Consider the following 25,386-nt stretch of genomic DNA (forward strand, 5'->3'; position numbering starts at 1 on the left):
GGGGTCAACATTGTTCCATTTTATATTTTTGGTTTTTCAATTTTGGAATGTTTTTACAAGCCAGGCATTTACATTTAAAATCCAAAATAAACACCCCGTTCCCTACATTGAGTGTCAAGATTGCAAAGGCCAGGTTTAAGATTGCTTCTGCATCCACATTATAATAGTCTTTTATTATACAACATGCTATTATTTTCTATAGGATTCCTGCCTCATTCAGTGCAGAGGGTGGACTGTTCTCTGGGAGTGAATTTTGGTTTTATAGTGAATGAGGCTGTTGTCTTTAGGATCCTTGCCTCGTTTGTGGCACAAGTTGCAATATGTGTGGTTAAAGAGGTGGGGAACTACAGGAAAAGAAAGGATAGTCTCATTGGTAAGGCAGTTGGTGCCAACCTGCAGAACTGGATTATGTCCCTGTCTCAGTGTTCCTGTTTGATCCTGGGCAAGTCATGTAAACCAAGGTGTCATAAATATAAAGGGAAGAGTAAACACCTTTAAATCCCTCCTAGCCAGAGGAAAAACCCTTTCACCTGTAAAGGGTTAAGAAGCTAAGATAACGTCGCTGGCACCTGACCAAAATGACCAATGAGGAGACAAGATACTTTCAAAGCTGGAGGGGGGGGGGGAACAAAGGGTTCTCTCTGTGTGTTGCTTTTGCCGGGACCAGAGCAGGAATGCAGGTCAGAACTCCTGTAAAGAGTTAATAAGCAATCTAGTTAGATATGCGTTAGATTCTGTTTTGTTTCAATGGCTGATAAAATAAGTTGTGCTGAATGGAATGTATATTCCTGTTTTTGTGTCTTTTTGTAACTTAAGGTTTAGCCTAGAGGGATTCTCTATGTTTTGAATCTGATTACTCTGTAAGGTATTTACCATCCTGATTTTTCAGAGGTGATTCTTTTACTTTTTCTTTAATTAAAATTCTTCTTTTAAGAACCTGATTGCTTTTTCATTGTTCTTAAGATCCAAGGGTTTGGGTCTGTGTTCACCTATGCAAATTGGTGAGGATTTTTATCAAGCCTTCCCCAGGAAAGGGGGTGTAGGGCTTGGGGGGATTTGGGGGAGAAAGACGTTTCCAAGCGGGCTCTTTCCCTGTTATATTTGTTAGACGCTTGATGGTGGCAGCAAAAAAGTCCAGGGACAAAAGGTAAAATCATTTGTATCTTGGGGAAGTTTTAACCTAAGCTGGTCAAAATAAGCTTGGGGGTTTTTCATGCAGATCCCCACATCTGTACCCTAGAGTTCAGAGTGGGGAAGGAGCCTTGACACAAGGCTTTCACAGGTGACCACTGTGTTCTTCATTTTCTGGTTAATAAATGTGAGAGACTTGGGGTCTGATTCGCAGAAGTGCTGAGCCTTCACAATTGCAAATGAGTTCTGTGGGAGCGGTGCTTTGAATATATAGGATATGTGTGACAGTTCTGGGAGGACCTAGGATTGTGAGTCACCTTGTAACCCCCTGCCTCCACCTCCCTAACACCACCAGCCTTTCAGCCACACAAGCATTCTCCTCTGGGCTATGCCAACCCTTCACAGGTAACAATAGGTGCACCCCAGTTCTGAGTCCCCTTGAACCATTCCCCTGTGAGAGGTAGCCCCTGACACTGGCTACTTATAGACATCCCAGATCCTCTCCCCCAAAGGAGGAATGTGCTCCTGTTTACTAGTTTTACATGGAACCACTGCTCCTGTAAATCCCCCAGCACTTGTGAGCACTTATAATAAAACCAAAGTTGGGTTATTTAAGAAATAATAGAGATGCTATTAGAAACAGGAGAGAGTGGTGGAAATTAATGGTTACAAATGAAACAAAATCATAAAGCATGATGCTGGGGCTACATTTATAAATAATTATCTTTCCCATCTAATAAAGTATATTCCCCGCCCCCCTTGGTTCAGTCTCTTGTAGAACTTTTTGGCTTCTCAAGAACAAGAATCCAATTTTTCATGAGAACACATCCCTCCTCCAGAGGGCTCCTCGTGAAAGGACTCAGTCTTTCTCCCTCTTCTATGTTACAGTGAAACAGTCTTTTGTTTCTGTTCATAGAGAGGGCGAACCCCATATTGTTTCTTTTTTTTTTTTTTTTTTTTTACCTTCAAGTGGTTTTGATTGTTTGCAGTTGTCCCTGATGGTTTTTCACTGAAAGTCTTGGGATTCAGCAAGGCTAAACAATTGAGCCTTACGTTGCATTACCAGCTAAACAAGGCAGGGTGACAACTCCCATCTGCCTGAATGGGCTATCACAGAAACTGATTTTTACTCCAAGTCCATAAACCATGCTTTAAATATAAATACATTATTCCTTGAATATACCTATACATTCATCTTGGAATCATTATGAAGCTTGACAAGTTACAAGCTTTCTGTGGGTATCTTACATGATACTCTTTAAAGATAAATATCCTGTAAAATGTGTTTGGTGTAGTGAGTTTATCATGTCTGAGGTAAGAGTTATTTGCCAAGAGCATGGGAGTCTCTGCCAAGGAGTCTCTCTGGCACACTGTCTACATAGTCAGCGGCAGCCTGCAGCAGCAAGACCCTGACTGTAGCTCAACGGACTTGGCCTCACACTACAGTGCTAAAAATAGTTGTGTAAGCTATGCTTTTAAGTTATGGCTCAAGCTGGAGCTTAGGTTCCGAAGCCCACCACCCTACTGGGCCCAAACTGCAATGTCTACGCAACTGTTTTAGCGCTATCTCCCCTAAGAGGCATACCAAGCAGTGCTATTTGTATTTAAGCCCCAGAGAACCTTCTTAAACAATCTATGTAAAGAAATCTGAGACACACAAACATTTGTTGCCTCTGCACTTCTTGGTGTAGTTCTGTCTATGCTGTGTAGTGGCGTTGTGCTATTAATTTTTATATTCTTTTATATCCTGAGCTATAAAGAGAATCATACCTGTATTTCTTATCTCACTCCTAAACTTCCCATACTTCATCTATGGTAGCTGCTCTTCCTATCTCTGTTGCATTCGGTGGCAGCTAAACAATTTGTATGCTCTCCAATCATTACTGATTTTTTTCAGTCACTTGCTATTTTAGTTAAGAGCATACCATGAAAACTTTATATGTTCATATTCTTCCATTGTCACACACCATTCATTTAAAACATGGTAACTTAAAAACATCTCCAGAATGAACTTTTTATTCCTAGGATGACTTGGAATTTCTGTATTTCCTGAGTGCTCAGTATTTGTGTGCCATTCAAAGGAAATCTCTGGGTGCACAAAAGGTACAGATTTAGCTTTTCTGTACTAAGATTGTATTACTATTATTCTTTTTGTATTTCAGTAGCACCTAGAGGTCCCAATCAGGACCAGGGCCCCATTGTCATGGGCACCATATAAACACAGTAAGAGATGGCTTCTGCCCTGAATAACTTACAGTCTAAATAGACAAGACTAATAAAGGTGGAAGGAAGAAAATATTTGATATCCCCATTTAACAGAAAGGGAACCGAAGCACAGAGAGATTTTGACTTGTGTAAGATCCCATAGGAGGTCTGTGGCTGAGCCAGAAATTGAACACAGATCTTCAGAGTCCCTGTCCAGTGCCTTAAACACAAGACAGTCTTTCTTCAAAATAGAACCAAAGTATTTGGATTGATATGCTTAACATCTAAAAATTCTTGTGTGTGTACCATTTGGAAAATCTGTGTTTTTGTCTCTGTTCTCTGACCTACTTTTCTTTCATTTCCTGTTTTATGTTAATATTTAATAGTTTAATAGAATGGGATTCAAGATTTCACTGTGTGAAGGATGGAATCAGGCTAAGTTTAAATAATAGCTGGAACATAACTTAGCCATTTCTTCAAGAGATCACATCTGTAGATAATCTGTAGCACCACTGATATGTGGAAGATTTAAATCTGTTTCCATTTGTTGCTCTTGAAATTTATGAACATCAACTATACAGTAATACTTTAGAGTAGCTCATAGGAAAAATTTGCTAGTTCCAGCAAGTCGTCTTATACATTTTTTAAACAGTTGACATTTAAGGCAATAGTCAAGTTTGTAATACAGTAATATTCTTTACAGTTTTCAGGAATCATTAATTTTTTAATTTATTGTCCGTAGCAAAAACTAAAATGTCTGGTTTCCTCTGCTCTACCAGTGATGTAATCTTGATGTCCCATTTATCTGCTTCCACACAAGCATCTCTCGGTCTTTTTCCACACAGCCCATGGAATTCCCTTCCCCACATGGTTTGTAAGGACACTGCCCTCTCCTTGATCATTCATATCTCTCCTAAAACCCAGTTCTTCTATGAAGCTTCAGAAACCAACCGGCTCACTATGGTTGGGTTGAGGTATTTGGGTTTAATCTATGTATTTTACAAAAATAATAACTCAAATTGTATTTATTTAATACATAGTACCTCATGTTCGCCCTTTCCCTTACCCTTTGTCTGTCTGTCTCTCTCTCTCTCTTTTTAAAACTGAATTCTCTTTCAGGTAGGGACTATGCCACCTTTTACATTTGAAAAATGCCTTGCACGTTGTGAGTGCTGCTGGGAAAAAATGCTAAATAAGAATAATCTTTGAAATTTTGGTGGCAGGTGTTGTCTGCTAACAAGTTGACAGACATTAGATAGCGTGTGCATAAGCAATTAGGAAAACCTCTGTTCTGATGGCTGGACTTGCTCTGTGTGTGCTTGCTGTATGTTACTGCAGCCAAGAGACAAACTGGCTTTTTGTTGTTCATGTTAGTAGGCAGCATTTTTACAAAGTGAGCTGAAAGGTAGCTTTGCCCTGGATCATCTAATAGGATTGTGCTAAACCTGTCTCTGCTGGAGGGCAGCTTTTTCATAGCATTGCAGCAGGTCATTTACAGTCTGCCTTGTAGACGTCTCCTTTTTTTTTTTTTTTTTTAAGATCTCTGGAAGTTCCGTTGACTGCTTTTAGGCAGAACAAACAGTAAATTCCAAAAAGGTGATGAACTGGAGTATGCATAAAAAGACAACAGATTTGTCTCACCACAGTTTATTTGTTTAAATGTCTGTCTAATATAGGATAAACTGCAGCAATCCATATCACTGGATGCACACTAAAATAAAATTTAGAAATGTATTGACTGGTATACAGAGAATCCAGTCTGCATATCTGAATGTGATTCTTAAAAGGCTCAGTATTTGTACTGTAGCTGTATTCATGTCCTGTCTGCTCTGGAAAAACTATAATTGCAATATCAAGGTCACCTTGGTGTGCATCTGTCTTAAAACTTTATAGTGAAGAATATATTGAAAATTACAGTGGTGCAGGCATATGAAATATTAATTGGCTGAAATAAATCTTGCAATTTTTAGCTCTGCTTTGTCAGTTAAGCACTGCAACTGCTGACTGTACCAATATATACAACGAGTAGATTATGAAAACTGACAGTCAGATGATCACTATCAGATGCAGAAGCAGATAATTAAATCTCACATATTACATCAATTTTTTTCTCTCTCTGAGGATTATTGGAATTTCACAGGTACATAGACTAACTTGGTTACCTTTAGTATAGGCAATCAGTGTGCTGTCTAACTAATTCATCAATGACTATGGGAGGTGTCAGACTTGCCGCCCCTTCCTCTTTTCACTGCATAACACTGTTTCAGGTCATGTTGTGAATGTCAAAAGATTTTAATAATGACAACCACCAACAAATTACTATTAATTAAACTCTCACACTAATCAGCTCTCATTTTGGGGGTTGTGGGTTTTATTTTATTTTTCTGGCTTTCCAAAGTTTTGTCAAAGCTAATGTCCTCAAATCTGCTATCTGTTTATTCTGGTCCACTGTATCCCCTTGTTCAAGATGCTCTCTCCTAGGATAAATAAAATTATTACCACTAAGTTAGAGGGAGAGTAAGGAAATCACAATGATATCAAAAGCAGCCAAAAAAAAAATACTTTGTCTTTGCCTGACTTTTTGGAATTGCGAAATGAGGTTAACTCTTTCTCTGCCCAGCAGAAAAACTGTATGCAATGTGGGCCTTTTAACCCTGAACCTAAGAACAAATATTTTGAGAGACCTAGAGGTACCTTGATTTCTACTTTGCCAGGTTTGTGGACTCTTGATGTTCTAGTCTGCTGGTTGGAGAGAGATGAATTTCAAAATTAATTAACTGAGAGAAGACAAGAACATTTCAAACCACTAGTGTAAATAAATAATTTTATCAAGAATCTTACTTTTTACACGAGGCATTGACCAATAGTGTGATGGAAGAAAAACATAATCATTTGTTTTTGTGCATATCTCTGTGCCACTAGAATGGTGAGATTACATAGCTCTAACTGCTACTAGCAACCAATCCCCAAGTATTCAGGGTTTATATACGTGCACAGATTACATGTGTAGCATTTCATGTGTTTGTGTGGGAAGCACTGGGTTGTAATTAAAGATTTATGTCGTACTGCAAGGGAGATTAATGTTTTGTGTTTACTTATCAGTTGGAAGTGGAAGGAAGTTACTTGTGAGGAGGCGGAATCTGTCACTTTGAGTGAAAGCTTGCTGTCTGGGCTTTAGGGGATGTTTAAGAGAAGGCCCATAATGTGATACGTCCTTATTGTTTACAGTTTGTGCTGGAGGCAGGAGGTGTCAAACTTAACCAACCTTTGAATCTTTTTTTAATGAAGATTTTTTAGTTAAGGAATATTAAGTGAGATTCACTAAGTGTGAAACATACTCCTGAGGGAATTCTGCACCACTGCGCAATGCAGAATTGGTGCAGAATTAATGTTCTGCGCATAATTTCATTTTTTTTCTGCAGAATTGGTGCTGCAGAGCTGTTGGCTGCCACTAGGGGTTACTGGACCCAGCAGAGTCCAGCTCCCAAGCTCACAGTGTGCCTGCATGGGAGGCGTGGGTGGGCTGTGGTTCCCGGGTTTGCCAGCCCCACTTGGGTCACCTGGTGTGACTGGACCCCCTCCCTGTGTGGCAGGTGCTGGAGCCACCAAGCTGTGCCCTGCAGGGAAAGGCAGGAGCAACAGCTGAGCGCTGCAGGGAGGGGTTGCTGCTTTCTGGGAGGGGAGACCGAGGGTTGGGGGAGGGTTTGCAGACATGACTCAAGCTGTTCTGGGGGCGGTCGAATCTTTAAATTGTGCCCCCCACTATCAGCAGGTATAGGTCATCTCTGCCTGGTGGGACTAATGAACCTTTGTGGAGAGGTGCCTGTGGCTGGGCTCTGGGGAGGGACGGTGGAGGGGTGCAAGCATCTGGGCTGGGGGGACCCACACAGCCACTCCAGCACCCCCCAAATATCCCTTCCCAGTAGACACACCCCTCCAGCATCCCCCGACTTTACCCCCCCTCCACCTGCACCTGGCAGCGTCCTCTGTTTGGGAACCTGAAATATGGCAATCCTACGGGGGCAAGGCAAAAAAATGAGAATCGACTAAAAGGCCGGACGGGCAGAGTTTCCCCCCAAGATGTGCCCACACCCAGACTGAGTCACCCAACAAGAGCATAACAGAGAAGCAGGAACTGGGTTGTTGTAGGGGTTTCTTTAACTCTCTGCTCCTGGGGGAATCTTTTCTGTTGTCTTTATTGTTACAGACAAACTTTCTGACAGTTATTTTGAAATAAGTTACCAAAGTAATTGAAACTGGCATGTTATAGTGTGTTGTTTTTGACAAATAAAATATATAGAATTTTGCAGAATTTTAAAATATTGTGTGCAGAATTTTTATTTTTTTGGAGCAGAATTCCCCCAGTAGTAGAAACATCATTGCTCTATAGTATATGAAGAAATAAAAAGTGGCTGAGATTATCTAGAATAATCTGATTCATCACTGAAGGTAATCTGAAATGCTGCGCATGACAAAACACTTCAGATTATTTTCTCTCTACAATATGCTAAAGCTGTAAACAGACCTAAGGAGAATATTATCTTTTGCCCTTTGTGACCATTTGAAATTATTTCATTGTCTCTGTTTTAGGCTTGTCAGTAACAAAATAAACATTTTGAATGTGTCTAGGAAGATTAAATTAAATCGGGATGGTGTTAAATATTGATTGGTTAATCAAAGATGGTCTTTAAAATGTGAAGGATGATTTAAAATTAGGGGGTGCGGGAGAATGGAGAGAATGGTCTCAACCTCTGCTGGGAGGAAGATCATATTGCTTCTTTGAGACTCAAATCATCAAACCAAGCAAATGGAACATACAAAAAGAAAAGGAGGACTTTGGCACCTTAGAGACTAGCCAATTTATTTGAGCATAAGTCCTCCTTTTTGCGGATACAGATTAACACGGCTGCTACTCTGAAACGGAACATACAAAGTTGTTTATAAAGACTTCTTAACAGAGCTTTGTTCAACCCTCATTCCCCCCAAATTTTTTGTTTTGTTTTTCTTAATCTTCAATACCCTAAAAGTAGAAGCAATTAGGAGGTTCCTTTAAACTGTACTGATTCCTGACACTGGGCCCAATCTTAAAAAATTAATTGACAAACTATAAAACAAAACTGGGTGAAGGCTTTGCTCCAACCTGCTACCCTTTCCTCTCGAGTTTCATATGTAAGAAACGTTTTGCTTGGTAATGATTTAGGAAGTGACCCCAGGGAACTACTGCTTTTATTTTAATTTGAAGAGGGGGGGAAAAAAGCAAAAAATGTAATGCCTATCTGTTCATCATAATTCACACTAGAGTTATTGATGGTTATGGATAAATTAAATGTAGATTTTAAAAATTCATTGAGCAATGTTATCCTGCGTAACAGAGATACGCTCCAAAGTTAAAAATTTTCTTCTATGATCCAAATGGAGTATTTTTTATGTGCAGTGCAGTTCTCTATTGCCTACTATGCATGCAGAGCTTACATTGATTTTAACTCCATAGTGCATACTGTAATGGAGAATCAGGGTCTGACCCTGCCATCTGATGTATTACTGCCTCAAATGTGATGTATATATATAAAATGGAGTATAATATGCGCACGCATATATAAATTGAGCCCTGTGGTAAGTGAATTTGTCATGCACTTTTGACTACCTCACCTGATCTCTGCCCCACTCCATCTCCACTGGTACCTACTTTAACAAAACCAACTTTCAGTTACTTTATGAAATATTAAGTAGGAACATAGAATGGCCATACTGGGCCAGACCAATGGTCCATCTGGCCCAGTATATTGTCTTCTGACAGTGGCCAGTGCCAGATGCTTCAGACAGAATGAACAGAACAGGGCAATCACTGTGTGATCCATCCCCTATTGCCCAGTCCCAACTTTCTGACTATGAATTGACACTGTGAATGACTTAGTCATTAATGTGGGGAAAGTGAGTGAGAATGACTCCATAACGTTGTGGTTAGGGCACTTGTCTTGGATGTAGGACACCTGACCTGAAATTTCTTCAACTTTTTGATTTGCTGACAAATTTTGTTTGGTTTGACCTGAAACAGAACTTTAAAAAAAAATAAAAATTTCAGAGTTGCCAGCAAACCAAAAAATCCATTATTTGCCAGCTCTAGCAGTGTTGTTGCCTTTCTATTCTTCTGTTCAAGGAGGGAAAACGTTGCTCAAGTTCAGCTAGTTCATATGTTTCTTTGTTGGATAGTAGAATGAACAAGCAGATGTCTTAATAACCATTTAACTGTATAGCACATTATACCTGACGTTGTTAAGATGCCGAATGTAAGTGCAGACACTAAATTTAGACTTTATGGTCATTATGTGATTATATAATTAGATGTCCTTTCTGATTATCATGTCTGTGTTGCTGCACTGGTTACTAAGCTACTATATACTATTAATGTTAACAAAATGACTGAGATATTTTGGATTTGATTTTGTTTCAGTTTTTTTGCTATTTTCTTTTTAGAACCCTAACACTTGCTGTTTATTAGTGTTTGATTGTATATAACAAAACTGGATATTTTAAACATTCAGTTCACTTCTCTCTCTCCCATGGTGCTGAGAAATTGCAGATGTACTGAAAGCTAATGTAGGGAAATTATAATCTGAGCATTTTGTGATCTTGTAGTGCATGTTTGGAATATACACATAAATGAGACAAGCAACTAGGCCATATACTAAATTAAACCACAACTGGTGACAGAGTATTAATAAGGTGTTTATTGTTGTTCTTATTCTTAAACATTATTGCAGTTGCGATAACTTTCCTTGGTGCTTTACTAAAAGGTCATGGTCCCTTTTGAAAGAACTTAGAGTGTAGTGCCCAAACATGCAAAGCATTTAAGCACAAGTTTAAGAATTTGCAAGAATAGGGCCTGAAAAATAAAGCATAAAGATAACACACAAATGAAGGGGGTGGAGAAAGGTTAAAACAAATTAAAAAATGGGCCAGATTGTCAGATGGCATAAATTTGTATCGTTCATTCAATTTTAGTCGATCTGTAACAGTTTACAGCAGCTGAGGATCTGGTACAATGTCTTTTTGTATGATTCACTTGATAGGTATCTGGTATTTCCATAAAGACCCCGAGATAGGGCAAGAGTAGGCAGCACAGGGATGGGAGTAACTGATAGAAAGCAATGTGAAAGAAGTGGGCTTGGGGGATGGATTTGAAGGAGAGGAAGGAAGTTGTATGAACAGGAAGAGGGATAAGGTGGGTGAGGTAATATCTTTTATTGGACCAACTTTTGTTGGTGAGAGAGGCAAGCTTTTGAGCTTACACAGAGCTCTTCTTCAGGAAGAAGAAGAAGAGGTCAACACAAGCTTCAAAGCGTGTCTTACCAATAGAAGTCGGTCCGATAAAAGATATTACTTCACGTAGCTTGTCTCTCTAATATTCTGGGATCGACACAGCTACAACAACGCTGCATACAGGAAGAGACATGTCATTTTAAAGGTGGGTTGGAGGGAGGGGGAGAAACCAACATGTGAGAGTGGGAGAAGGAGATAAAGGGCAAAGCAAAATGCATGTGGTGAAGTGAGGAGTAATGGGAGATGAGAAATGATAGGCTCTACAGAATTTACTTTAAAAGGAATAAACTATGGAGGGAGGTGCTTGTACCTCTTAAGGCATTGATCAGATGTTGTTTTTAGTTTGCCTTACTGAATAGCATTTTAGTTTTTGAAGTGTTATTTAGTGTGGGCAGAGCTGTTGCTGCTAGCCCACTGGAAGTTACATCTACACTGAGTAATACCAACATGTTACCACCCGAGCAGCTGTAAGCAGAATGCAATGACTTACATGCTAATAAGCCATCTGCTCCCTTCCAGTCAGACACCTCCTGCGCTCTTGCAGCTCACTAGCCACTCTGGTGGCAATCGCTTAAGATTACTCAGAGCAGCAGCAATGATGCTGCCTGGTGCTAAATCATATAAAAACTAAAAAATTTGAGAGCAGTACTTTCAAAACATAGGACTGAAGAGCGTGTTTGGGAACTGCTTTTAAATCATCTTACAGCTTTTTCATCTGAACAGTTAAAAAATAAATTCACCTACTCGGTTTCAGCTATTGTTTTCTTTCTGTAAAATCTATTTCTTCTTCCTTACCCATGACCATCTCTCTCCTCTCCTGTCTTGGCTCAGTGGTCTCTTCTCTTCTTCTGTTCCCCCTTCTCTTTCTGCGTGGTCCCATTTATGGGCTGCTTCCATGCCTCCATTGTGCAACAGTTCACTCTGTACACACTCTTGTTTGTTCTCTTTCCACATGTTTTAATGCTGCCTGCTTCCTAGAACAGTGATGTCTGTTTTAAATCCCTTGGGGATGGAGTAAAGTGATGGAAGAGTTCTGGTACTAAACTAATCCAACTCTTATGTTCTTGCATATGGTCATATAGGGATTTGGGAAGTGGGGAAGGTTAGGAAAGTAGGGAGTCAAATGAAACAACTTTACTCCCCGTTAGATCATTTATCCTGAATCAGTATGGTGGGAGTTTGGATTTATGGGAAACCAAGATCAGTCTGCTGCTAGATCCAAAGGAGAAATGGAAATTCAGTTTTGTGGTAGAATAGTATATCCATCTCTGCTGTGTAAAAGTATCTCAGTGAGGTTTAGTAGTTTGTTTTGAAGTAGTGTCCACTTGGTGTTTTCCTAACAATTAAGGATAGTACCTGCTCTGAGGGCCTCACAATCTAAGGACAGAGATCTGGGAAAAGGAACAAAAGTAGATCAAATTGATATGCAAATCAACAAGATTTAGTATTGCATCCCAGCAGAGCTGAGTCTTTAAGAGAAACTTAAATGTGGACATGGTAAGGGCCTTATGGATGAGATTAAGGAGATCATGACATGCATAGGGGGCAGCATGAAGGAAGGAACAGAGGTCATTGTGTCAAAATCTGACATGGGTGGAGAAGGTTGGGATCGTTGCCAGGGCAGAGAGTATGGGGACAACTTGGAGCTTGACAAAGGGGAATAATAAGAAAGCTCAGAGTTATGTAGAGTTTGAAGATGGTGATAAGAAGCTTACATTTAATTGTGATCAAATGACTAGAAAGGATGAGTTTAGAGACAGAATTTTATATGGGTGGAAGGGGCAATGTGTTTGGGACACCAGAGAGGAAGATTTGCCATAATTAAGACTGGCTATACTGAGGGCCTGAATGAAAGAGAGGGCTACATGGATAGAGAGAAACGGATGGATCTTGGAGATGTTGGGAAAGAAGTAGTAGTAAGATTTAGAAATGGTGCAGATTTGTGGGAAAAAGAGGAAAAGGAGCTCCAACCTGTTGGCCTGAAGGATGGAGAAGATGGTGGTGTAGTTGACAGTGATAGAAGAGGAAGAAATTATATGACATAAAAGAGGTAATTGAAATTGTTGAGCATCAAGTAGTTTTTCCCCAAAATTACTAAAAATATGTACTCTAGAGAAACAAGAAATGCTCTTACTATTTGTTTCTCTTATTGCCTGTTCAGAGATGTGACTCCCTCTATTTTAGTCTCGGGTTCTTTTACATACTTTAGGAGAGACCACAATTAAAATCAAGCAAAATAATTACAGTTATTAACCATGGCTGTTTTATTTTTAAAGGAAGGAAAAGAAAATATTAAACAAAACAGAACATAAATGCTAAACACTGGTTACTTCACAGAGAAATGTACTGAAAAGATTTTAACTCGAGAGCTTTTAACAGAGTGAAATGCCTCTGGGGCACTTTTTTCTTGGTAAATTAAGACCAAGATCTTATTTCCCAAAATTATTATGAATTCAATCTTAGTATATCATTGATAACTATAACTGTTTATAGATGGGTAAAATAATGTGTTTAAGGGAAGGTGAGTTTTGTTTGGTTTATCCAGGATAACAAATAGTTTATAAATGGGCAAAGGTCTTAACTAAATCCTGTGAAATCAAAGAAAATATTTAAATCAGTTTGTAACAGTGTCACGCACCACCCACCTCTTGTGAGCGCCCCTTTTGGTTGGGTGTGTCTGCAGTCTTTAAATAGTCTTGACCCTGGTATTGAGGCGAACCCCCAGGGTTTTCTCCCTGGAGGCAATGGTTTCACCCTCTCTGGTCTGTTCTGGCACCAGCTCTCCAGCTGAGCCACTAATTAGTTCAGATCCCCTTCTGGGGGTTTATTGCTGTCCAATTGTAGGTCATTTCCCCAGTGGCTTATGGAGGGGGAGGGACCGGGCCTTCCCACTACTCCGGGACCCTAAGAGTAGCAGCTGTGTGCCGCTGTGTCCTGTTAATGAAACTGCTTTCAGTTCCCACAGCCCCAGCTTTCACCAAAGCTTCACCTTTACTGAGGGCTTTTCTATGTTCAGGCCCAGCAGCCAGCCAGGAGCGCTTCCTTACTTCCCAGTTCCTGCCAGCTCTGAGCTGTCCGTGGTGCTGAAGTTCTCTTTGGCCAGTGAGGAGCACCATTTGCACTCCTCTGGCTCCAGCAAGGAACTGACTCTCGTCTGCACTTCAGCACCTTGTATATTAGCCTGCAACCCTCTGATGGGCAAGCCCCTTGCAGCCTACCCCTGATTGGTTGCTTTCCTGCACAGTCCCTCTAGGCCACTTGGAGAACTTGGCTCCTCTGCTCCTTTTCTGGGATGGGTGTGGCAGGATCCTGAGGCCTTCAGCAGGGGGCCTCCGGGCCTAGTCCACCTCATCACACAGTTTTGTAGGAGAAACTATTTAAAGAGCTGTCTTAAGATAGGTCAGTTAATGAATATTAAATATCTTAAATCCAATTCCCGCTATTTCTCTGTTTACCAAAGTTTAACCCATCTGCTGTCCAGGAATACGTGGCCTAAACAATTGGGTTAGCAGGAGATACTGTTAATATCTTAAGTTTCAATAACATTTTAGTATTCCAGTAAAATCATTACAACTTTTTAAATCGAGTCCCTGGGCAATACTTTAGCTACTTCCATCTTACCATGCTGAGGTCTTGATAATGTCATGTGGGCCAAAAGATTGCCTTTTGCTGCCGCTGTGTTGCTGATCTCTTCATTTTCTTCTTAGCTGTCTTCTCTTGCAGCTTGCTTGTAGAGATGTACAGGATGAGTTGTGTTGAATACTGTGAAGTCAAGAAGAGTTGTAGAGTGAGTCCTGCTGGAGAATCACTCCAAAGCTTTTATATCCCCACCTCCAATTTCATGAAATCATAGGAAAACCTAATTCAGACTTGTTTAGATTCAAAACTGACGCTGTCATCTTTCCATTTCTCAATGCCTTTGTGGGTTGGCTTTCATTACACCTTCAGCTCCTGAATAGACATGCTGCTTAATTATTATGCAACACACTTCTAATTGCCTTTGTTCTTTTATGATACAAGGTGGGTGAAGTAGTATCTTTTATTGGACCAACTTCTGTTGGTGAAAGAGACAAGCTTTGAAAGCTTATACAGAGTTCTTCTTCAGGTCTTTTGTGGCTCGTAAATTTCAGGTAATCTTTAGAGTTCTAACTCTTTCTTCATTTAATCCATTTTCTAACATATTTCTTCAGTTTCATCAGGATTCAACAGGATTTGAAATTCTGATTTCAAAAAGTATAAACACTTTTCTTCAGTTCTTGAAATAGTATTTTAAAATTAAATAATTATTAGAGAGAGTCTTCAGACTGGAATAGTTGTTCAATAAGTTGTCCTTTCTTAACATCTTTGAAGGGGTTATTCTTGTTCTTCTGAGTTTGGTGACAAGCTTCTTAAAGTTGCCAAATAATTCCCTAATTAATATAAATATTCTATTTGTATTAGTCATCAGTATTCTTTTATTAATAATCAGCTTAGGAAGGTCATTAGATCCCATTTTGGTTCACAAAGCATTTTACCATTTACATAGCAATGGCATTAGGAAATTACATGAGATCTGCATTTAGCTATCATATTTGCAAATATGCATTTCACAAAGGCTTACCATCTCAGCATTTCAGAAAAACAGAGGTATCTTACAAAATATTTCTCAACTATATATGTTTTTCTTAGTGTCAAGAATAAAGATTTTAGAGTGATTTTAAAAGAATCTTTTTACCAACTGGTTTACAGTTCTGATAATACATCCCTAGGCATGATTGCTTTTGAAGTCAGAGCCTACCTTTGTAAGATCTATTGTTTGAGATTAAATCATCTTTGCCAACTGATGTTTTAGTCTAGAGAAGTATCCTGGGCTGTAATAAGACTCTGTCTTTTGACCCAATGCTCCTTAGTTATGACCTGTCAGAGCATTCACAACTTGCATCTAAAACTTCTTATTAAATATTTCATACAAAACACAAATTTCAATAAACAGTGATACTATTTTTAAAACAGAGCATCAAAGCAAATACTATCGAGTTATAGTGAAATTGGAATTAAAAAAGCTGCATCTTAGGGTTTGTATAAACACATTTGGGTGTAATAAATGTGGTGTTGTATTCCTCAGCACTTGAGGAGTTTGTCACATTGAAAGACAACAGAATTCCTAATAATTTCCTTAGCTGGGACATTTCGTAGAATTAAATAAACAAAAATATAAACTTGTGAGATTTTTTTTCCAGGCATTATATGTATGAAAGTAATGATAAATATCCCCTAAAAATCAGTAAAGGCACAGGCAAGTTTGTAATGATCTAACATAAGAATACTTTATAATAATTTATTAATACTGTTTTTGCTTCAATATGGAGATATCTCACCACAAATGGAAAAGATTTTGGAGAGGAGTTAAGGAGTTTGGTTCTGGCCATGTTCAGTTTGAGATGACAAGATATCCATGAGGTGGAATCAGAGATACAAGCTGAAGTATGAGATTAAACGAAGAAGATAGTTTAGACTACCAGATACTCTGAAACAGGAGCCTCAATGTATCTCCTTAAACAGGCATATACACAATAAATACTTGAAAATAACTGAGAAATTTGATTAAAACTAATCCTAATAGTTTGGTGGTGATTGTAGTGAGCTAAATGAGCATATCTGTTTTGAGTTGGCTGAGATTCTTATTTATTTCCCACAATTCCTAGAAAACAGTTTACTTCTGTTACTGTCACTCTGCTGTTGCTTTTCACATAAATGGTATTGGAGTCTCAGTGCTACAAAAGATACACAGGTATAAAACCCTTTACTCTAAAATCATCCTGGTATATTCCAAAGGGAATGCTGGGGAGTGAAATGTAATGTAGCTGTCAAACAACTGGAGTTTGGGATATGATGTATCTTGGGTCCATGGTACATCTAGCAAGAAACAAAAGGTACAAATGATCATAAATAAAAGAAACAATAGTGAGGTTGTTTCCTTCCATACACTGAAAAGTAAAACAAGTTTTTTCTCAAAAGCCCAACACAACAATTGTGCATCAGTATTAGAATTACTGTAAATAAATGAACCGGCAGAATTTTCTGTAAGAAAAACAAGTAATATGATAGCAGCACAGGGTATAAATCTCATGGAGAGTTAGTTTGACCCTAACCGTATAGAAATCTTTCCATGTTTTCTAACAACTGAAAACCCCAGCAGCATTAGTTTAAAGCATGCAGAGCTTCATTGCTTCAGTTTACTGCAAATGTAAAAATGTAATCCCCTATGGCAGTTACAGAAACAACTCTTTTGTGGTTTTCCTGCTGATTGTGCTGATGTGCCATGCTTCAGCCAGGATTTTCCAGCCCGCACGCAGGATACAATAATAAAAATGCTTAATATGTGAAGTATTACGCATTCAAAGTGTTTTACAAAAATTAGCTAATTAATCACTTCAGTGTCCCTGGTGTCACTGTACTTCAAGAACTTTCTAGAAAGTAGTGTCCATTGGGGTCACATTTGTCCTGCATGTGATTTGAAGTTTCAGTGCTCAAAGGACACATTAATTGACTTTGTCAGGTTTAGATCGCAGATTGGGACAAACTCATGGATCAGTGAAGGTAAATTCACCAGTCCTTTACTGCAGTCCCTAATGGAACACAGTGGAGTTATCAATGGATGGTATTCTGAGATGGCAGACAGATGCACTGTGGCTGTAGACAGAGAGATTGAAAGACTGTATGTACTGAAAATAGTCCAAAATAGATTATATAGAAACAGAAGGAATAGTGCAGTGGTTTGAGCATTGGCCTGCTTAAACCCAGGGTTGTGAGTTCAATACTTGAGGGGGCAATTTAAAGATCTGGGGCAAAAATTGGGGATTGATCCTGCTTTGAGGAGGGGGTTGGACTAGATGACTTCCTGAGGTCCCTTCCAACCTGATAGTCTATGAGAACGCAGAGGCAGATTGCTTTCTATTGCCCTTAGGGAAAACCTTTCCCAAATCTGAGAATAATATTTGTGTAGATGGCTTCCAAATTGGTAAGATTTTCTGCAATTCTGCAGAAGAGGCTAGGGCAGAGTTAGTCAGGATTCCATAATCCAGGTTCTGAGGGGAATGGTTCTGGATTGGGATGTAGAATGAAACCATTTTATTTCCCCAGGAGGTCTGATGACACTGGTAAAGGATAAGGACGTTCCCATGAGAGAGTCAGGAGAACAGAGTACCAATACATTGTTTAGCCCACACCAGGGCAATCATTATGACCAAAGATTTGTCTTCTCACAACTTTGATGACAAGTGGAATCAGTGAAAAGTATAAATAAGTCTTTTGTTTAATTTTAACAGTAATGTGTTTGTGATTGAATTTATCAGTCCTTGGTCTGACACAACACCAGAGACATTTTGCATTGTTGCTTATTTCAAAGAGATCCTTTGATGCAAAGCTCCACTCCTTCAATAGTAGGTCTTATAAGTTCTGTTCTTGTCTGTGGCATTGGGATCAGAGCATGGGAAGAGAAAGGGACACTTTTGGAACCACGTGGTGGGAACTGATGTCTCTCATCTATGCATATGTCCCCAGAGTCTGTACACTGCTGCTCCTTTTATTTCTGGAGCCAACCTGGGATTAGAGATTTGGGATCCTTTCATTGCTACGCTGTTTCTTTCCCTTGTGGATGAGAGTAGAAATGATGCTTCCAGAAAGGATAATCCTGACCAGGGGCCTGATAAAGATCCACAAGTAGATCAACAATGGCAGAGTCTCCCACTTAGGTCAGGTCTTCCTTGGGATGAAGGAGGCCTCCAGCATTGAGGGAGTTTGTCTGGAGTGGCTCATGACAAAGAGTGCTAACCTCAGGGGGGACTGTCAAAAAGCAGGGCAGATGCCCCAAACTGGTTGTATGTACTGTTGTTAGATTTCACCAACCCAGTAACAAATGTGAACTCCCAAAGTACTACAGTAATCTTACAATGGAGTCACAGACAGTACCCTTGGACATTCCAGGTGATTTTACCACCTAGGACTATGTGACAAATAGTCACATACACCAAAGGTCACTCAATATTCAGGGTGCTCCCAGTTCCAAGAGACCAGTCACTCACCCCAGATCAATTTGTACCTTAGATCACACACCAAAGACAATGCTTGTAGCCAATCCTGTAATAAACTAACTACAGTTTTATTAACTAGGAAACAGACATAAGAATTATTTACAGGTTAAAGCAAGCAAGCATATCTACACAAAGGAATTTCAATCTGTGATTTAAAAGGTGACAGTTGTAATAATCTGTCAGTTCAAAATGTCTTTCAGGGCTAACCCATGCCAAGCAGCATGTGGATCTCTTTGCTAATGTTTAGGAATCTTTTCCCCTCAGAATCCAGACAGCATGAAAGAGATTCAATTTCTCCTTGTCAGGGATTTTTATCCCCTCCACTCCAGCTTCCAGACTGATGGGATTAATTCATGCATAGATCTCTCCTTCCTGGAGGGAGTTAGGAATGCAATCAACAGGGTCTCTCTCCTTTGATGCTGCAAAATACCCCACTGGTCTTCAGTGGGCCATCTTGTATGCAGGACAAGTCCTGTACCTTTATTAATGCTTCATTTTCTGTTTGGTGAGTCAGAATTACAGAGGTTTACAATGCAAACACTCAATATAACTTTAAACCATGGGCTACAGAGGTTAGAAGTGAGATCAATACATGCAGCATCAAGTATTTTATGAAGTCTAAACAATAAACACATTCTTATCAACTTAACATCTAATATCTATTTTGATAATGCTAACTCGCAGGTAAACAAGACTGGTTTCCAGCAGTGAGGCTTGGGGCTTGGCATGAGCTGGCACCTGGTCTGCCAACATCACAGAGTTGTGCCATACAAACTCGATTTACCTTCAGCTAAGAGTTGAAATACTTAAATGGGGTGCTGTGAGGAAGCTTTCACTGCTACTGATGGTGCAATACCTAACAAAAGAAGCAATGGAATCCGGGGACTGGGCTGCCAGAACAGGAATCTGGAGGAGGCCTGGCTTCAATTCCTACCTCAATCCGTGACCTATTGTGTGACCTCGGGCAAGTCACTTCACCTCCTGTGCTTCAGTTTCCTCATATTTAAATTGGAGACTACGATAGGTCCCACTTGTTGTAAGGGCTTTGAAAATCTACAGATGGAAAAATGCTCAATATTATTATTTTTTTCTTTTCTTCTCTGACTGTCCACCTGACCTCTTTTACAAGTACTGTATTCCCTTAAAACCAGAGATGCAGGGTAAACAGAACCCCCAAAACTAGAACTAGATCCAAATTTGCACCATGAATCTATCTCCGTGGATTCTGAACACCTTTAAATTGGGAAAGGGACAGATTCAGATCCAGATTTCCGATCTCCAGGTTTGGGAGTTCCAAAAGCTATGTCCCTGTTTTGACACATTATAGAGATTTCAAGTTCTGGCCAGCTTCTACTTAACAAAAAAATTCTTCCCAATAAGTTTTGTGTCTTAATCAAAAATTGTTGCAGTATACTGGTTGATTCTATTCTTTGATTGAAACTGTTTGTCATCCTGCACCATAAGCATTGTTGGTTTCCCAAGAGATTTGGCATGGCATTTTGGTGATGTTGAAGAAATGATTAATAAAATTGACTTCAGAGAAACAGACTGTAGTGGAATCAAGAAAAACAAATATTGATAAGAGGAATACATTCAAGCCTTTACCCATGTGTAAAGCACTAGAAAAAATCCTTAGATGGAATTAGAACTACCCTAGAACTGTCATTTTGTGTATTGCCACAAGACTGCAAGAGAGACAGTGGTATTGAGATACATTTGCCCAGACGTATTGGCATAGGTGTAAGTACACTGCTAATTCTGACAAGACACTGACATGCTGCGGGATTTGGTTTATCAGCTAGGGTGGTCTAATACTGGATGTTCTGATTTTAATAAGTTTTCAAACCAAAAGAGAACATGATGTATTTATGGTAGGGAAGGAGTACTTGTGGCACCTTAGAGACTTAGAGACCTTTTCTTTTTGCGAATACAGACTAACACAGCTGTTACTCTGAAACCTGTCATTATGGTAGGGAAGTAATTTTGCAAATAAATAATAGTTGTAAAAAAAGTTTGATGACATATGTAGTGGAATTTTCCTATTTTCTTGAATTTCTTCTATATTTAACAAGTTAAAGGAGAGCAGAAGACCTAGAATTCTTTATTTAATCTCTTCTAAAACCCTTTCCATGTAATACTTTCTTAGCTTCTGATTCAATGAAACTAAATTTTGTAACCTGCATGGCAGACTTCGATAGTAAAGAAGACACCTTTATTTTTTTTTTGAAGCAGGTTCATAAAAATTAGAAAATTAAATCTTTTCTTTAATAAATATTAGTGGTCTTCCCGTCTCTCTTATGCAGCGGAGCCCCTTCTTTGCTTGCTGCTAAACTATTCATGCTAGAAATTGCTCTTTATTCTTGTTTCATAAATATACTGTTGGTTTCTTTGGTTTGACCTTTGGAATGTACTAGATTACACCAAGTGGCAGATACTTTTAGAAAACATCACCAGGAGAGGTTACCATCAGACCTTCCTATGAGGATTACTATGATGCGGTATATGAATGCCACACTGCCAGGAAAAGAGTCAGTGAACTGCTGTGGGCTTAGTCGGCCCCGTCCTGCTACATCGGCAATAGATGTCGGGCTTAGAGGGAAGGGTTAAAAGGGGAAATTCCAGCTCAGCTAGATGCTAGCTGGGCAGGAGGGATAACCACCTGCTCTGCATGAGAGGAGCCTAGCTCTGATCGGGGCTGACTAGAAACTGTTGCCTACCTGAGCCTCCCTGAGGCAAGGTAGGCCTGATGTGGGGCTGTTGATTTGATTTGCTCCCATGATATGTCTATTGTTGCTGAGTAAGACTGCTGCAGGTGGTGCCCCACCTGAATATAAAATCCTTTTGTCTTTTCCACCCAACCAGAAACCCAGCAGTGGATTGTTGCGGCACAGGAGCTACCTCATCACAGTTGCAAACTACATAATTTGAACACTGCTGACGCTACTGTTTTATTTACTACTTCTCTGTAAGCCTATCATCAATGAACCTGTGTTCATTGACCTCGGAATAACGGACCATATTAATCCCTGTTTTTTTAATCCTCTAAAATCATTGAATTTATATCGGGGATGAATTTTGACCCATAAATATATTTTGTGGAAGCTAAATATTGGAAAAATAAATCCTGTTTTATGGCATTTCTAAAATGCAGAAGTAAATCTTTTTCATGAAGTAATTAACCCAGATGTTTTTTTTTCTCAGTTTGTTTCAGATCCTTGTGCCAGCAACCCTTGTCACCATGGTAACTGCAGCAGTAACGGTGATGGCTACCTCTGTTTGTGTAATGAAGGCTATGAAGGTACAAACTGTGAACGCTCATTTCACAGCCTTCCAGTTTCTGGATGGGCGGAGTCACTGCCACCAAGACAAATCAGGCCAGTATCAGCAACCTTGGAACCTGACATTGTTTTACCCCATTCAAAAGCAACTGTGACATTACCTACTTGGCAGCCAAAAGCAGGACAAAAAGTTGTCGATCTAAAATGGGATGAAATAGAGGTGAGACCATTTTGTTTAACAGTCATACATAAAAAGCTTGTGGATGTCACTTGTTGTTATTTAGTTATCATTTGTCTATGGGCCATAGGCATATATGTAGGAAGACTGAAGATATGATCCCTGCCCTGAGTTGTTAATCCATAAAATTAGCAAGTAAAACACTTGAGAAAATGGTTTTAGGCTTAACTGTTGCTCTTTTGAAAATAGATGTATGCTTTTGTAGGTATAATGCATGGGAAATCTTTGAGATATATATGGTACAATATCTTTTAGTTCTGCCATTTTATTAATAAACTGGAAATTCCAAACTTCAAATCCGTTTAAGAAAAGCAAAAGTGTAAAGCAACTACTTTTTAGCATGGTTTTTTTCTATTTACACAGTAGTAGTAATCTTTTATATTTATAGAGCAAAGGGTCCTATATTGCTTTGAAAGTTATAGTCCCAAAACACAACTGCAGTGAAGCCACCTTTGAGGTAGAAGATTGCATACTTGGTGACAAAAATAGCACACAGCATGCTGCATAACAGTAGGGGTCTGGGATATGGGGGAGAAAACTTAAGCAAGTATGTTGAGAAGTTGGGTTTGCTTTTTTTTTTTTTTTAAACAATCTTATGAAAGTTTTTTTAATGGCTACTCAACATCTCTGTTTTTATTAAGCTCTCATTTGAAAGGCACAATATATTGCAAGAAATGCAGTTAATTATTCTAGAAAAATAAACCCTTTGTACACCCTGCTGGGATTTGAAAATGTGGTTACAGAAAGTTTTATTTTGTATGAAGGTAGCCACTGGTTACAACATACTCTATTAAAAATGTCACATTCTTTGAATCTGTCAAGGTCACATTCACATATAGTTTTTGAGTCATAGCTCAATTGTGTGCAATACGATTCATGAAGTCCCCACGGAAACTGTGTGTTTCTAGTCTTTCCAGCCCTGCTGTCTCATCAAGTTCCATCTTCACTTTTTGTAACTCTACTTTGATTACAGCAGGCTAGTCTGTGATTGAAAATGTTGTAGAGTTGTTTGCCTCTTTGTAGATATGCTTTGTGATATTCTTACATGGAAGAGAAATGTATATTTTATGGTTTCCTATCTGGGCCAGAAGTTCCAAGAATTCTGTCTATTGTTTTGCAACAGTAAATACTATCTGACTGTTCTGTATCTAATAAATTCTGAGAAGTGTATTATATTTTCAGATCTGTTTCCACACTGGTAGGGAGACTGATCAAAAGAGTCTCAGATCTGTCAGTGAATTCTGCAGATTATCCAGTATAGACTTCTAGAATGATAGTGGGAATATATATATTTAATATTTTCAGAGAATACAAATGCTCAATACCTACAGCTAGGAAATGTATGTATTAACTACTTTAATAATACACTGTACCGTATACCACATGCTATAAATAGTTTTCCTGAAGTGTGTCTTTAGAGATGAAAATTTTACATTTGAACATAGCCAAAAATGTGCATATGCATATTTCTTAATTACATTTAATACCTGTCATAGATACAGTGATGACCTCCAATCCCTGACCGATCAGCACGCTGCACGTTGCAGTTTGGATCTTTTCAACCTAGGTCAAAATGAACTAGTTATATTGCCTTGGGATTACCTTATTTTAAGTTTTTACATTTTCCAGAGCTAAACCCCTGTCATGGTGTGTTTTGAAGCTGGTAATGTTTGGAAATCAATTCTGGTCACCCTGTTCAAGAAAAATGAATTTAAACTGGAACAGGTGCAGAGAAGAGCAACTAGGATGATCAGAAAAATGGAGGTCCCATCTTATGAGAGGAGACTAGAAGAGGTTGGCTTATTTAGTCTTACAAAAGAAGACTGAGAGGCGGTATGATTACTTTTTATAAATACATTAGGGGAGTAAATACCAAGAAGGGTGAAGAGCAATTTAAGCAAAAGAACAATGCTGGCACAAGAATAAGTGGATGTAAACTGACAATGAACAAATTCAGGCTGGAAAGTAAAAGAAGGTTTCTAATCAAAGGAGTGAGTTTCTGGAACAATATAAGTTGTGGGGGCAAACAATTTAATTAGTTTGAAGAAAGAGCTGGACAAATTTATGGCTGCGATTGTATGATGGGGTTACTTGTGATGGTGGGGAGGGAGGGGCAAGGCTCACAAGCACAGGGGCTCACTCCCAGTTTGTCTTATGTTCTAAAGCTCATGCATCAGGGTTTCAGCCAGCCACCATCAGGGGTCAGGAAGGGATTTTACTTAGTAAGGAAGGAGTGAGTCCTTTTTCCTTGGGGGAAAGTGAATTTGTTTTGGTCTGCTTTTTGGTAGATTGTTTGCTGTTTGTATTTTGCATAGTCTGTTTGGGGGCTGTGTATTGTGACTGAGCTGGAGGCCTCCGAGATGAGTGTGCACTAGATATTTTCTGTCTTTGATCACTGATGGTGGACAGATAACTGCCAAGCGTTAATGAGGGGGCAGGGCTGACCTAGACAAAAGGATTATAAGCCAGTGAACAGAGGACAGAAAGCAGGGGAGTTTGTGTGGGATTTTGTAGGAGGGAGTTTGGTGGATTTTTGTCCTTTCATTTTTAAGACTAGGGACTAGGAAGTGAAGACAATGATGGCTACTGAGGTAGCACTAGAGGTGACCTGAGGAAGAGAGGAGACAAAGAAGATGACTGGACACAGAAGCTGCAGGATGTATATTATTCTGACAGAAACTACTTATGTATGAAATGTCGCCTGAGAGAGCTCATGGAAGAGAAGATCTGAGGACTAGAGATGCATCTGGAGATAATGGTGGAGTTCAGATGGGGATTTAAAGACATCATGGGGGAAAGGAGAGAGGAGATTGCACATACAGCTCAAGATTTGCTGACCTTGCCAAACAAGTGGACCTAGAGGGCAGACTACTAGACGAGGAGCATGACCCATGATGACAAGGCAGAGGAAGAGACAGGCTAGTTGAGGAGAGAGAGAGAGTGGAGGGCTGCACTGGAGAACAACAAGGAGAAGCAGGCTGAAGATGGGGTGGCAAGGAAGGAAAGCAAGGAAACCAGTCCCAGTGGAAGAGATGATGGAGATATTAGGGATGGAGCCATAGTAAAGATAAGTATGATATAAAGGGGACAGCAAGGGACTACAGAAGTAAGAACAGCTGGGAGGGAACCTGATATTCACACC

General features: G+C 39.4%; 1 protein-coding gene across 1 annotated transcript in view; it reads left to right on the forward strand.

Moving 5' to 3' along the window:
* DNER (delta/notch like EGF repeat containing) overlaps positions 1 to 25,386 on the forward strand; it is a 269,335-nt gene that overhangs the window by 101,958 nt on the left and 141,991 nt on the right. The window contains exon 2 of the mRNA XM_007055038.4: positions 21,930 to 22,226. Coding sequence (XP_007055100.3) covers positions 21,930 to 22,226 — 297 coding nt within the window. The remainder of the gene's footprint in view (positions 1 to 21,929; positions 22,227 to 25,386) is intronic.

The sequence above is a fragment of the Chelonia mydas genome, chromosome 9 (assembly GCF_015237465.2).
Source record: "Chelonia mydas isolate rCheMyd1 chromosome 9, rCheMyd1.pri.v2, whole genome shotgun sequence".
NCBI classification, from domain to species: Eukaryota; Metazoa; Chordata; order Testudines; family Cheloniidae; genus Chelonia; species Chelonia mydas.